Raw genomic sequence first — 14189 nt, forward strand, 5'->3', positions numbered from 1 at the left:
TGTGAAATCAATAATCCAATTTATATTAGATAGGAATGTGCCTAGGGTTCAGAACTTCAAACCATGGTTAAACAAAGACAGCCAAGAAAATGGAGTATAATACACCATACTAATAACAAAACGCTACATCCTTGAGTGCGGACCCCCGGAGGACCGCCCCGGGACACACATTTGGCCAACAAGTAAAAATAACAAATATTTAAAATACCCCGCACCATCTGGGCCCCCTGTAATTCTTGGTCAATAGCCATGGAGAATGCTCCCCGTCAAGGGATACAATCTGAACTCTACATGCTCATTGTTAGCTCCTACACTCTTGGAGTGATGCATGTCTAGTTAGGGTTGAGAGTCATTAATTTAGACACTTTTAGTAGAAGCAATAGTATTTCACCATGCTGGCTGACTTTTTATGTGTCAACTTTTGCCATGGAAGATTCTACATCCATCTCATATTTGGGAAATATGACCTTAGTTATTATATCTAAGTATAGAACAAGACAAATGATCACCCATGTAGGTACTTCTTTTCTGTTTCATCTGTTTCAACTGTCAACTGGGAAATCTCCTACTTCCTGCCTATTACAACTTCCTCCAACCTCATACAAGCAAGGGTGACTGCCTTAAGTGGACGTTTCAGGTAAGGGCATGGCAATAACCACATCCCTTCTTGTTTGAGGTTGGAAAGTTGTGATGCACAGGAAGGAGGACCTCAAATTCTGTGGACAGATGAAACTTAAAAGATCCCTAACTCATGTGTTAAAGCTTCTACATAAACAAGCAGGGTGCATAGGCATAAAAGCCTATTCACCCAGCGGGCAAAATTATAAAACCCATCCTTTGAAACAGATCGATAACATCTCTACCTAAACAGGTTTTGCATAGTTTCAGTAATAATATTTGTCAATAAAGCAGCTTGAAACACTTAAACACTGATCATTTTACTGGAAAGAAAAGCAGATGTGTTAGAATGAGTTAGAGAAATTCTTCATAAACACCATATATACAATTCAAAGGAGTTCCTCGAATTACAATTAAATCTTCCCGAAGGTGGTATCTGTTTATCAAGGAGAAAGGCCAAGCAACATCCCTGTTCAACTCCCATTCATTTTCTTCAATATCTCTGCCCAATTCCCTCCCAAAAAAAAAGAAGAGAACATTGATAAAAAGAATGAAGGACCATAATACACGACTGTTCCTCTAGTGTTTCATTTGGTTTGTCACTATGGAGACTGTTTACATCACCAAATGCTGATATTTGACAAACATAAAATGAAAACAAAGGCTACTGAAGATCTCTGAAGCCAAAGCATTCATAGAAAATTTGGTTGGAAATGATTGCCAAAGTAAAATACATGGATAACACAACAACAGATGTATTCAATCTATCAGAAGCAATTTTAAAGATTGTGTAATTGCCAACATTCAGATCAACAGAATCATAGATACAGTTGACTCATACAGGTTCGTATCATACCCCAATTATTTTGCTGCATATGATTAAGCTTTGTCAACCACATTGATCCTGGTTAGAAATTGTGTCTTCCTGGCAGAGACCAACTATTCATAGAAAACCTTCTACACCACGGCCTGCTCTTACTTCCCTATATATGGTAAGGGCTTCTTCCATGACTTTGGCCTGCCTAAGCAATTCTGCTCTCTTCTTTCCAGAGGGATGAGTTGAGAGATAATTATTCAAAGCTGAATCACCTCCGACCTTACCCAATTTTTCATAAACTTTGGGTGCCACCCGGGGATCATATCCAGCAGACGCAATCAATAATAACCCAATGTAATCTGCTTCCATCTCCATCCTGGTGAGAAGTTTAAAGATCCATAAAACATTAATAAAAGAAAATGATCCTGCTCACTGTCATGTGGACACATAAACTAGGATGAAAATGAAATAATAAGCTAGAAGGTCATGACTCATGAAGATTGATGTTTCTCCTTAAATTTGTCCACAAAGGGGCCTGAACCTCATAGGACAAAGAGAGGATTTCAAATCTCATAGAGAACATCCACAGTTCCCTAATATGACATCACCAAGTTGCAACTGTTCAGTAAACTACCTCTGGAAGTGACTAATATGAGAGGCAACCTGGTCTGATGATGTGTCAAGTTTCAGTTGATTCAGTGGAGCATCACATAAAGCAGCCCTAATCCAAATGGAAGTCAGGATGGAGAAGAAAAAAAGACCAATACACTGCTTACATGAATATTGTTAGCCACTATTTGCCTTTTCTGGGCAAACTCTTCAGAAGATTTTGTGGATCCATCAAGTGGAGGAAGATTCCATCCTAATGCAGCCTTTTGGTCTCTATTTTTAGTTCTAGACATGTATTTTACTTCATTCTAATAAAATCTTAGGTCATGTCTAATTTCAGTTTGTAATTTTTTTTGGAGTTTCTATTTTGATGTTTATAGGAAGTCTATTTAGCTGCTCAGCTTTTAATTTGGCAGTTACTATTTTGTCAAATTTGTGTTTTTAGAGGCTTCCTATTTCGTAAAAAGCTTGAGCCAAGCTATATGTATGACCCATCATTACAATAGAAAAAGAAGACTTTGGAGAAATTGAATTTGTGATAAAGTAGCCTCAGTTATGGAGTAATATACATGTTCAACAGCTGAGATAGCTAAGGATGAGAGACCCAGGGCTGAGAAAGCCCTTCCCCCCACCCCTTTTCTTTTATCTATCCATCTTCTTAACCTTTAATATCCTATTTTCATATGTAAAAAAGAAATATTTTAAAATAAAAAATTCTTAGTCATTTAATTTGTCTTGATTATTGTATTGATCCTACATGCAATTGATCTCTGTAGGTTTCTCCAATTTAAAGTAGACATTTTTTCAATTACTGGGTTCTTCCACCATCAAATCTGCTTCAATTTCTTGCAGTTTTGACGCTCGGCTTCTATCGCTTGTAAGCTGCCCTTCACTTTACCCTTTTGGTGGATTTGATCAATCTCTCATTCTCTGCCTCTTAGTTTTCTACTTCTAGAAGAGATGGAAGCCCATGGCTCTGTCCTGGATGTGTCACCTACCCAAATTTTTTGATGGATACTTATGATATGTCAGCCTGCTGGCAAATCCATTGATGCTTCATTGAGTTTTTACAGAGGAATGAGCACCCAGGGGGTTCAGCACAATGACTACAACTGCAGTATTTGTTCAATGGGCATCGCAAGGGAAGATGACTGCGGCTGACAAGGTCCTAAAGAATCTGAGCTTCACCCCAATCACGGTGCTGTATCCTGGTCCTGGGGACACTGGTATTGGTGACATGGACAGAGCTCTTTCAACAGTTCAATGAATGGAAACTTTTATGCTTAGACTAACTGCACCACTTCGAATCATATTATTAGCAGGTTTTGTGATAGTTACAACATGGTCTTCGGTTAAAAGAGGTTCAGTTAACCAAGACCAAAACCAACCTTCTAACATAAAGAAAGGGGTTTCTTTTTTCGGTTACAGTGTCCCCGGGTGATGTAATCCCAGGTTTTGGGTTAACTTCAAGATCTTCTAATTAAATTCCAACACTTAACTGAGGTCTCTGGAGGCTACGGTTGATGGGTTTAGAGGTCTGAAACCCTACTGGAATGGGTAAACAGGACTGAAGTTTGGTGGATTTCAAGTTTCAAATTTGAATTTTGAAATTTAGGGTTTTGGCTAGGGTTGGGAAGGGGCTAGGGTAGCTGTTCCTGCAATTCAGAATTAGTAATACTACTAATCTGTAAGGTGGAAACTGTTTTAGAGGAAGGGGATTAAGTTTTGAAAGGTTAGGGTTTTCTTGGAAACTTAAAAAAAAATTCTGCAACTCTTCTCAAGGAAGAAGATGAGGTGCAGAAATTCTGAACACTAGAATTAGAGCTGCTTTTTGGGGGGGGGGGGGGGGGTTTAAGATTAGGACTAGGTTCTAGGCTTAGGGCAATCAAAAGGGGTCAATTGGGGCTGGAAATATGGTTTTCCTATTAGGGCTAGGACTGTAAACGTGGAGAAGAAGAAGAGGATGGGAGATGGCTTCTAGGGCTAAGGGAAGGGCTAGAATTTGCAGAGAACCAAAGGGGAGGGGTGAGAGGGTATTTGTGATGGGAATAGGGCTGCTCCTAAAGTCTGAAACTAAAGGGAGGGGTTGGGAAGGCAGGTCTTGAAAATTGAAGAAACAAAACACTAAGCCAGCGGGTCTCCACGGGCCACGACTTCCCAAGTCAATATTCAAACTCTATTTCATTCAATCAAATCTGAAAATAACTTACACTAGAAAGGCTATTTATAGCCTAAAACAAAGGACTATTGGCTCATACTAAATTACCCTGACTATTAGGGTCCCACCACAACTTAACTTGGACTTTGAAAAAGGTATCTAATTACTATGTGATCTCAACCTTTGTATCTGAGAGCTCACTTAAGTCACCTAATGCTAATTAGATAACTTAAGATTACCCAAAAAAAAAGAAATAACTCTTCCTAATATAAGTTATCCTTAAAAGTAGGACTTCTTAAACGGAAACAATGCTTTCCTAAATTAACACAACTCTCTGACTCTTTCCCATTGCAACTTCAAAACAAATGACTTGACTCTCAAGACAAAATAAACTAAATTACTGGATTTGGTCTTCATTATAGCTTGATCCAGGGGTAGGAATTGACTATTCTACCCCTGCGATGGATTCAGCCTCCTTGGCACACAGTTGGACTTGGGCCCATTTCGGGGGCGTCCAACCCAAGATACATCACCGAGTGAAAAGTAAGGGATCTCAAAAGATGTCCATGGGTTGTCTAGAATGTGTGTAAAATGTTAAGGGTAAGGTATGTGAAGGATTATGTAGTCTATAAATAATTTGGGAGCAATCTAAACTCATTTAAAAATTTGCCAATGGGATGGTTTAGGATCTTAGAGATAGAGCGTCAATATTCTTGAAACAGGGACCTGGGTCTACAGGTGTTAGAATGGGCTCAAACTTGGAGGGAATTCAGGTAATAATGAAGGGGTACGATCCTCCAAGTTTGGTGAGGTTCCAATGAGTAAACTGGCCTAAATCTAAGTTCTTGCTTTTAGGGTTTGAAGTACGAAATTCAAGATATCTTGAAATTGGCTGGAGACAGAAGGGGTCAAACTAGGATCAACAATAACAGCTTACGGGTGCAGCGTGCAGTTTATATCTTTGACGAAACTGATCAATAAATCAAGAGACATGACATTTCTTAAATCTGGAAACAAATAAGGGTAGGATAGGTTTCTTGGCTTAGAACAAAGCAAAAATAAATAAAGGAAAGAAGATAGGGATGGGTATGTAATGTACTAACCTTGCTTGCTTCAATGGATGAAGTGATAATGGAGATGGCAGGCTGAATCAATAACTAAATGCGAGTTCTTGGACTTAAACCACCAACATTCTTAATAACCTAGGTGCTGGACTTCAATATCATATCCCAAACCAGTCGTGGACTTAAGCACCAGATAAATCTTCACAAAAGAACAAAACTCATAAATAAGCGTCTAAAGTAAATTCGAGTACTTAGAAGCATGGTTATCAAAGCGTCCGCCTAGGCGGCAAAGTGGTTTTTGAACCGCTTAAATTGTTGCCGCTTAACTAACAGCCTGATTTCTTGCCGCTTTTTTGCTTAGGCACTACCGCTTTGCTGCCTTTTACGCCATATTGCCGCCTAGATGCTAAAGTAACCATTTTTTTTTTACATTTTGTAATTTGTGCATATTATTTTTTCTTTTTAATAATCATAATTTATTCTACAATGCCGTATATAACTTTAAATATATGAGCCATTTTGGAATCGAAGCCCAATTTGCAAAATGAACTCCGAGGCCGGAAGTGCCTGTCGGCAACAGAATGTGAAGCATGAGCCATATTCAACATTGATAATCAATGAATCATTAAATAAGCAATGACTTGGAAATCGGAATAATGAGATCTATTAATTTATCATGTCGGCACTATTTGGTTAAAAAAAGGAGAAAATGGATACATCAATTCTGATTACTGATCTATGCACAAGAGTACAAGACACTTATTTGGGGTCACACTATCATAGAGGTAAGCAAGAATGTAAAATTACTACTTTCATTTTCATTTTCATTTTCAGGTTGATTACTGATATAGTACATGCTACATAATTATTGTTATAAATCTTATGATGCTTGATTAGATGAAGTTATGTTTTTAATATTTTTTTGGATAATTTTTCATAATTGTGATTCTTGAATTTTTTTTATTTTTATTTTTATGAATGTGATTGTTGAATGTTTGTTTAGTACTTTAGTTTATTATAAAAAGTATTTGTATAAAACAATAGTTTAAAAATAGTTATATTAAAAATATTGACTAAACCGCTTTGGTCGCTTTATTGTCGCCTAAACGCCAAGACGGAACCCCAATCGCTTTGGTTGCTTTGCCGCTTTAATAACCTTGCTTAGAAGTCTTGAAGGGAAAAAGAAGGTTTAACCCAGTTCTCAAAATCATGAAGGCCACATTAAGCTCAAAGAAACTGAAATTAAAAGTTAAAACAAAAATAAAAGACTGAATTACGGACTGAAGGGACAAACATGCCTAACTTAAAATTGGGCAGATTTACAAGGTTGCCACTGCCAAGCCAAAAATTGAAAGAACCTACAAAAAGCTATGGGAATATTTTCCTGCTCATACTAATCCTGGCAGCAACCTTTAGGTGCTGGATAGCAGGCCTAAGAGCCCTACTCTGGTGCTGGTCCTGCATTACACAGGGGTTGGTGACAGTTACACACTTACACCCTAGTTACAAATGCCTAAAAGGCATAAGAATATGAAGTTATTAGGTATATAACCTACTTTAAGAACTTTTCATGGTTTCGTTAGTGGGATTGGCATGCAAGTGAAGACACAGAAGCAGATGAAAGGTTGGAGAATAATCTAACTAGTGATCAGGTTGTTTATAATGCACTGATTCACTGTCATGCAAAAATAAAGAGACACCCAAAAGGCATTTTATTTTCACCGGGAGATGATAGCGAAGGGAATGCATCTGACAGAATGACATATATTAACCTGATGATTGGGTAATTCATGGATGGGAAACTGGAAGACTCAAACGATAAGGATCAAATCTTAATGCTATCAGCCAACTGAAGGATTTCATTGAAGCTTTGTACAGTGCACAGAAAATTTGAGGAATGGTTTTCTTCTCAGAGCTTATGCTTGCAATGAACTAATAACTGGCCTCAGAAAGGAGGGAGGGTTGCAAGACACAATTGAGTTTCAGTGCTGCGCAATTAATGCGCAGCACTGAGCTGCCTATGGTCCAGATCAATTCTGGTGGATCTCAACCACCTGTTTTCGTTTTTTTTTTTTTCCCCCTTTTTTTTGGAGGTGTGAAACTACACCACTGAAACCCAAAAAAGAAAAAGAAAAAACAACACAGGTGGTTGAGATTGACCACCACATTACATCTGGACCGTAGGCAGCTCAGTGCTGCGCATAAATTGTGCAGCACTGAAGCCAAATGCTGCAAGACAACCTACATGTCAACTAAGAGGCAGTTGCAAATCATTTATTTTTAGTCAATGTTCATCTTTATCAGCCTCTTTACAATTAAATATGGAACAGTGACATGTTTTCTACTTGACCTTATGTTAAGGATATCTGATGCCAATCCATAGTCATCTATATTTTTTCAGTTAAACCTGCTGGTCAACATGGGAGTTGCAACGCTAATGTATGGGCTAGATGCAGTTTGTAGTGCATTATCTACATGGCTACTCAAGACAATGTATGTCAGACCTAAAGACACCAACCAAAGAGAAAAAGAAGAAAGAAATGTCACAATAGATACCCTAAGTATCCAAATCTAACTCTAACATTCCACTGACTCCCTGAGAGTTGACATTATCCCCACTTTAAGAGGTTATATATTAGGCCCCTTAAAAGTACTCTCCAACGGTGCACTGAGTGTAGCATTAATTAGAATCTGTCACCTGAGCTTCCTATTATACAATATAATCTCTATTGGTCTAATGAAATGCATTCATTATTCAATGTGTGATCAAGGGTGTTAATCATGTATGCCCCCACATAGATCTCTGCCCATCAGATATTGGGACACCTACATATCTTGTATAAGGGGCACCCACTTCTTCATTTTATGCTGTTGGTTTCCTCCTCAATTCCAAGGAGTGTGTGTAAGCATTTTCTCCCCTATTGTCGTAGCAAGGGAGCGACATCCTCTTGTCTTGATACCAAAAGCATTAGCAGAAAGAATAACAGGTTACAGAAATGGTACTCTATAGTCTATATAGTTGTTACGGTGACAAGGTGACTAAAGGCAGTGGAAGGGTGCCTAAGTGTTTTCGTTTCGTATTTCATTTACTTAAAGCAACCGAACCCTATCCCACCCCCACCCCCCAACCCCAACAAGGGTGCCTAAGTGTTTTCGTTTCGTATTTCATTTACTTAAAGCAACCGAACCCTATCCCACCCCCACCCCCCAACCCCAACAAGAGGGATAAAACTGAATCCCATATAAATGATTTTAAAAATCAATCAAATTTTAAAAGAAAGGAAAAAAGTCAACCCCCAGTTCAAGAACAAAAACTAGACTTTCAACATGAGGTACCATTTTCAACATTCTAATGCTGGGGATTTTATAAAATCTAAAACTTAACAAATCTTATATTCTTAATACGGTAAAGGACTGTTGAAAAAAACAAAACACAGTAGAATATTCATTTGTTTTGATGTCTAAAAAAGATTACATTTGTTGATTTTGATAGCATCCAAGCACACCATACCTGCCTCAACATAAATCAGACTAAAATAATCCAGGAATTGTTGGATAAATTTTGAACCAAGCTTTCAAACAAGTACAAAATTCTTCAATTTGATTTACATTTAGGTAGTTATGTTTCAGAGAGAACTTGTTTGATACCATGTTGAAAAACAAAATGCAATACAAAACTTGAGTCAGAACCACAAGTAATTATTTTGAGTGTTCTCAAAGTAATGCATGGATTCAATTCAATGTCAAAAACAAGGAGCACAACAAGAAGCAACCCCCCCCTCCCCCCCCGGGAGAAAAATCCCAAGTTTCCATTGAGATATGATTAAACTAAGACAATCTCAATTGCTACCGAGAAATATAGCCTTGGTTGGTGGTGCATCCTGTTCCTTGAAACTTGCACTCAAAACCAGGAAAAACATTTACACCAAATATTAATTAAGTAATCATGACTCCAATAAGGCAAAGATTTCTTATATCTGATATTTTCTGAAGGCATTATGCTCTGGTCAAACCCTATTCAGTTTGCGCAGATTCTGTTTAAAATCTACCCAAATGAAAATAAATCTACACACGGAATTTTAGATTTGAGAAAACCCCCACATTGAAAAGTTGAAAAAAGCAGTAACCACTGAAAAGCTAATTTTTGTTCCTGAAGTGTGGCGCAGAATTTTTTTTAAACTATTTTTATTTTTATTGGATTCAGACATGGGGATATTTGCTAATTTATGAAGAATATCTTTAGCAAATGACATAATTATTTTTGGCATAGATAAAATCTTTTACTGATTTTAAAAAGTTTCAAAATATCAATTAGAATCTAATGAAGGAAGATTAAAAGCGAAAATGATGAAGAAGAACTAACCCAGCAGAAGACTTAACGTTTCTTCTATCACTGGGGTTGAGTTTATTTCAACCCAACAAACCAATCGAATAGGAAAGGAGGGGAAAAAGAAATAAAAAAGCACTCTAAACACTTACTCAAGTGAAAATAGACTACTCACTAAACAAAAGACTCCTAGATCAGGAAACAAAATCTCGGGAGGACATACCCTCAAACTGAGAATCCTTAGCAGTTTAACACTTACCCTTCAACCTGGAAGTTACAGATTGAAGGAAAGCTCCAACTTGGACCAACAATAATACATATAAAATGCAACACCAATCTAGATTAACAGTTGTAGACACCAGTGACCACAGGGAGAACAACTTTCAGGCAGCATAATCAATCCAAGCACATCAACCATTAGCAACTTCAGCAGATAAATAATCTTCATGCTGAATCCAGCAAGCAACTAGAGAAATAAGCAGCAGCAAACACTAACTGCAATTCACAATATCAAAGATATTTTGCAAAGAAGGCTGCTAGTACATCACCATCTACTCAAAAGAAAGTTCAAAGTGCAGCATCAAAAGCACTTCTCAAGGAAGACAGGTATAAGTAGGAGCCTGCAACTGCAAAAAAAAAAGGGAAGGCAGATATCGAGCCCCCAAACAGAGGTCCTAGATAAAAACTCAATTGATAAATAGATAGCATAGATTACTACAAACTAGACAGCAACAGGTTGTCATAAATAGTACAGGTAATATAAGCATATCGAAAAGGCAGTATAGGTTATAGCCGATCAAATCAGCAATATAAGCTATTGCATACCAAATAGGCTATATAGGTTATTGTGGACCACATAGGCAATAGAGGTTATTACGGACCAAATAGGCAATATAGGAGTGCAAACCAGATAGGCAACATAGCACACCAGATGGGCAATATAAGTCATTGCAAAACAGACATGCAGTATAGGCTACTACAGGCCAAAGAGGCAATACAGGTTACTACAAACTAGACAACATCAAGTTATTATGGACCAAATGAATAAGATTGTTGTTGAATACCATCTTTAAATAAAATGGTTGCTGATAACACGAACAAATACTAATACTCAAAGAGTCTTGAGCTGATCACTTGAGCATATAAGAGAATAATAACCTTCAATCTCCCCTGCAAGTGTGCCATTACATGTGGACAGATAGGAACCACCAATAATCAACGTCTCAAGAGATGAACATCACAAAATCCAATAACCAACACAAGTAGGAAACACAGCACTCTCCCAAGCCGCGAGTCTTCAATATTATCACACAAGCCAAGTTTTCAACGAGGTAAGCAAAGTTCATATAGGGTTTTTTCTTTTTTTTTTTTTTTAGGTCAAAACTTGCAAACTTATTGAAATACAGCCTAGAGGGTCGAAACCATATGATATGCATCAAAAGCATATAACATGTGGTTTCAACTTTTAATTCCGTTTCAGTTTAGTGAAGAGCTGCGATTCTCAGTTTAAGTGTCAATTTTGACCAATTTCTCGAACCATGGTAGCGGTGACTATATTATTATGAAAAAAGAAGTTTGATTTAGACTAGGTCTCTTGAATTTTCCCCATCATCTGCAGAAGAATTTTTCAAATTTAGAATTGGTGTCCTTTTGTGGTTGGTCGATCAGATTTATTTGCATTATTAACTTTGTTCACAATTGGTTCTTGTTTATCTCCAATAACTTGCAGAGAAGTCTGAAGGTTTTTCTTTTTCCCAACTCATAGGTATGAGGGAATATCTAAGCTGACAAGATTACATATCAGATGACTCCTCCAACCTACCCACCCCCCACCCCTTAGTATTTCTACTTTCTTTCAATAATAAAGAAATGCAAATGATGGCCATGCAACTAGTTGATATACAGATTCATCCAAAAAAAGAAAAAACAAGTCAATATGCAGGGTACCGTTGTGCATTCTCAAGGAAGAAATTCACATGGACAATTTCTCAACAATTACTCTCTACAAGGACCTAAGGACGACAATACGTATGAAATGCATTTGTGGCTTAAATGATTGATACCTCCGTGAGAAAGGAAGCCTTAGGAGCAAGTGTGACATTGTATTAACAAGATCAGGCATGGAAACAAATTGCAAGAGCAACAACTGTAGGATGGCGAACCAGAGGTTCTTTGTCATCCCCTCTGCACCATGTCGAGCCACAGCATGCCCTACCTGATTGACGAAGAATGGGGAAAATATAAGTTCAGAGTGGTCTCTTAGTAATAGTGATCAAATATGGAGATCCAATTTGTACAAAAGATATAAGGATTGCCACCATACTAGGATTCGTGATTAAAATATAAGCATACACATACCTCGTGCGCAATTATCGTAGCTATCTCTTCATCGGACTTGAAATGCTGAAGCAACCCGGTAAAAACAACAATCTTGCCACCTGGAATGCAGAAGGCATTCACTAGAGGCTCATTCACTACAAGAACTTCCCAATTCAATCCTTCCAAATGATCAGTTGCAGCTTCTGAACCTCGCTCTTTACCCTTCTTCCGGGACTTTTCAACCCATTTTTCATCAAGAATCTCATCCTCACGACTCCAACCTTCTTCAAACTTCCCCTCTGCACTGCTATGCAATGCCGTCAAAGCATCATTGCTGCCACTTTCGGAAATCCCACTCATATCCGATGAGTAGTCGGGATCGCTCCACACACGTTCATTGCTTAACCCTCTTTGCAGAGCATCAATTATATCCCTCGCTATCAATCTTACACGAATACTCTCAGGGTGTATAGCAGGAAGGATCTTTCCCTTGAACTCAGCCTTTATCTGTCGAAACTGAGCTTCTCCAAGCTGTTTCTCGGTCCTCTTAGGCAAAAGCACGAAATGGCTACGTTTTGTATAGGGAATTGTCTCTAAATTCCCAAAGTAAACAGTAATCAGCAAACCCGAACCAACAACAACAACAACGAACACGTTTCGAGGGTTCTGGAACCATCGGTCAGGGCCTCTGGGTCTGAAATGTTGAATTCGATGGCGATCAACGTAATAAAATCTCTTCCCACCGCCAAGAAAGGGAATGTGATGAGCCTGTTTTCCTCCACTTTGAAGACTTGTTCTACAAGAAATCAAGGATGAACCCGAAAGCCCAAAAGTTCTAGCCTTCCCAGTTCCAGTAGTCGAAGAATTAGGTTGGTGCTTGAATGGCTGGCTTGCCTCTCCAATCGAAGCTCGTGTCAACATCCGCGAAGTAAAGCCCCGGAAAGCATCAACAGCAAGCTTAGCTTTTCTGTAAGAACCCATGATTTTGAAATAGTATGCATCAACTCATCAAATATCATCCAGAACAGAGAACAGTCAAGAAGAAAATTCGAAAAAAGAAAGAATTTTTTTTGGGCTGAAGGAAGGGGGAAGAGAACAAGAAGGGACGAGAAGATGAATCGATCGATCAAGAAGAAGGTGGAAGCTTCAGATCATCTGGTGAAGTGTCATCATGATCAGGTATACATGTTACAGCCATGGCAGAAAACTTGTAAAAGAACTTTGATGCAGCCTGTGCCAGTGGAGAGAGATAAAAGCGGTCGGCGACAGATTACAACCGGCTGAAGCGGTCACAATTACCCCTTCAGCCAGTCAAACAAATTCAAAACTAGTAGAGAGAAAGCCTTCCATCCTCTTTAGCAGAGGTAGTGTTAGAAAGATCACAAAATGGATTTTAGGAACCCAGCGTGATTGAGTTCCCCTCAAAACTTAGTTTTTGATATTTGAGTGTGTGCTGTTTAGAGCAAGGAAAAGGCAGAAAAGACATTCTTGGCAAAAATTACCAACTGTAACTTGCTTTCTGCCGTAAAAATGCAGAGATTCTCTAGTACCAAACAGGCCAATTCTCTAGTACCAAACAGGCCCTGGGCATGGTTGGTTACGGGCCTGTTTGGTTACTTGAGTCTTATTTAGAGATTTCAAATCTACAGACTTCAAATCTCTAGAGTCATGGTTCGTAAAATTAACTGTTTGGTTAGTTTGAATTTTTGGAATGAAATTTCTAGATTTATCCTAAAAAAATATTTATTGAATTATGGTTCAAATCTATAACGCTTTGATAGTATGGGTGAAATCCAGAGATTTCACCTCATACCCACAAATCTACCGATTCACGTTTTTAGTGTAAAAATATGAATCTCTAGATTTCATGAATCTAGAGATTCACACAACCAAACAGGTAAAAATCTCCCATTTGTGAATCCAGAGATTTGAAATCTCTGGATTCACGTAACCAACAGGCCCTACATGAATCCAAAGATTTGAAATCTTTGGATTTATGAATGCAAGATTTATATCCGTTACACTAAAAACATGAATATGTAGATTTATGGGTATGGGGTGAAATCTAAAGATTTCATCCATACTATAAAAATGCTAAATATTTGCGCATTTACAAAAATCACTGATGAATCCACATATTTCATTCCACATATTTGGTTCCAAACAGCTAATTTTATAAATTATGACTCTACATATTTGAATCTATAAATTTGAAATCTCTAGATATTTGAAATCTCTAGACTCGTGTAACCAAACAGACCCTAATTTCTTCTTGAC

The 14189-nt window shown here is 38.0% G+C and overlaps 1 protein-coding gene across 1 annotated transcript; it reads right to left on the reverse strand.

The window, feature by feature from the left end:
* Positions 1–689: 689 nt before the first annotated feature.
* Positions 690–13322, reverse strand: LOC149030250 (Peptidase family M48 family protein). The gene is made up of 3 exons (XM_089142543.1): positions 11952–13322; positions 11657–11808; positions 690–1811 (listed from the first exon to the last, which is right to left on the reverse strand). Exons 1-3 carry the CDS (start codon positions 12891–12893, stop codon positions 1562–1564), a joined length of 1344 nt encoding a protein of 447 aa, XP_088998669.1. The 5' UTR covers positions 12894–13322; the 3' UTR covers positions 690–1561.
* Positions 13323–14189: the final 867 nt, after the last annotated feature.

The sequence above is a fragment of the Hakea prostrata genome, chromosome 1 (assembly GCF_041222555.1).
Source record: "Hakea prostrata isolate BN-2017 chromosome 1, UWA_Hpros_2, whole genome shotgun sequence".
In the NCBI taxonomy this organism is placed as follows: domain Eukaryota; kingdom Viridiplantae; phylum Streptophyta; class Magnoliopsida; order Proteales; family Proteaceae; genus Hakea; species Hakea prostrata.

Bases quoted from the DNA above. Each gene is read 5' to 3' on its own strand.
- LOC149030250 (XM_089142543.1), bottom strand. From the start codon at position 12,893: ATGGGTTCTTACAGAAAAGCTAAGCTTGCTGTTGATGCTTTCCGGGGC. The intron at 11,809-11,951 runs GTATGTGTATGC...TTCGTCAATCAG, and splicing joins CTACGATAATTGCGCACGAG to GTAGGGCATGCTGTGGCTCG. The intron at 1,812-11,656 runs GTATCAATCATT...ACTTCTCACCAG, and splicing joins AGGCTTCCTTTCTCACGGAG to GATGGAGATGGAAGCAGATT.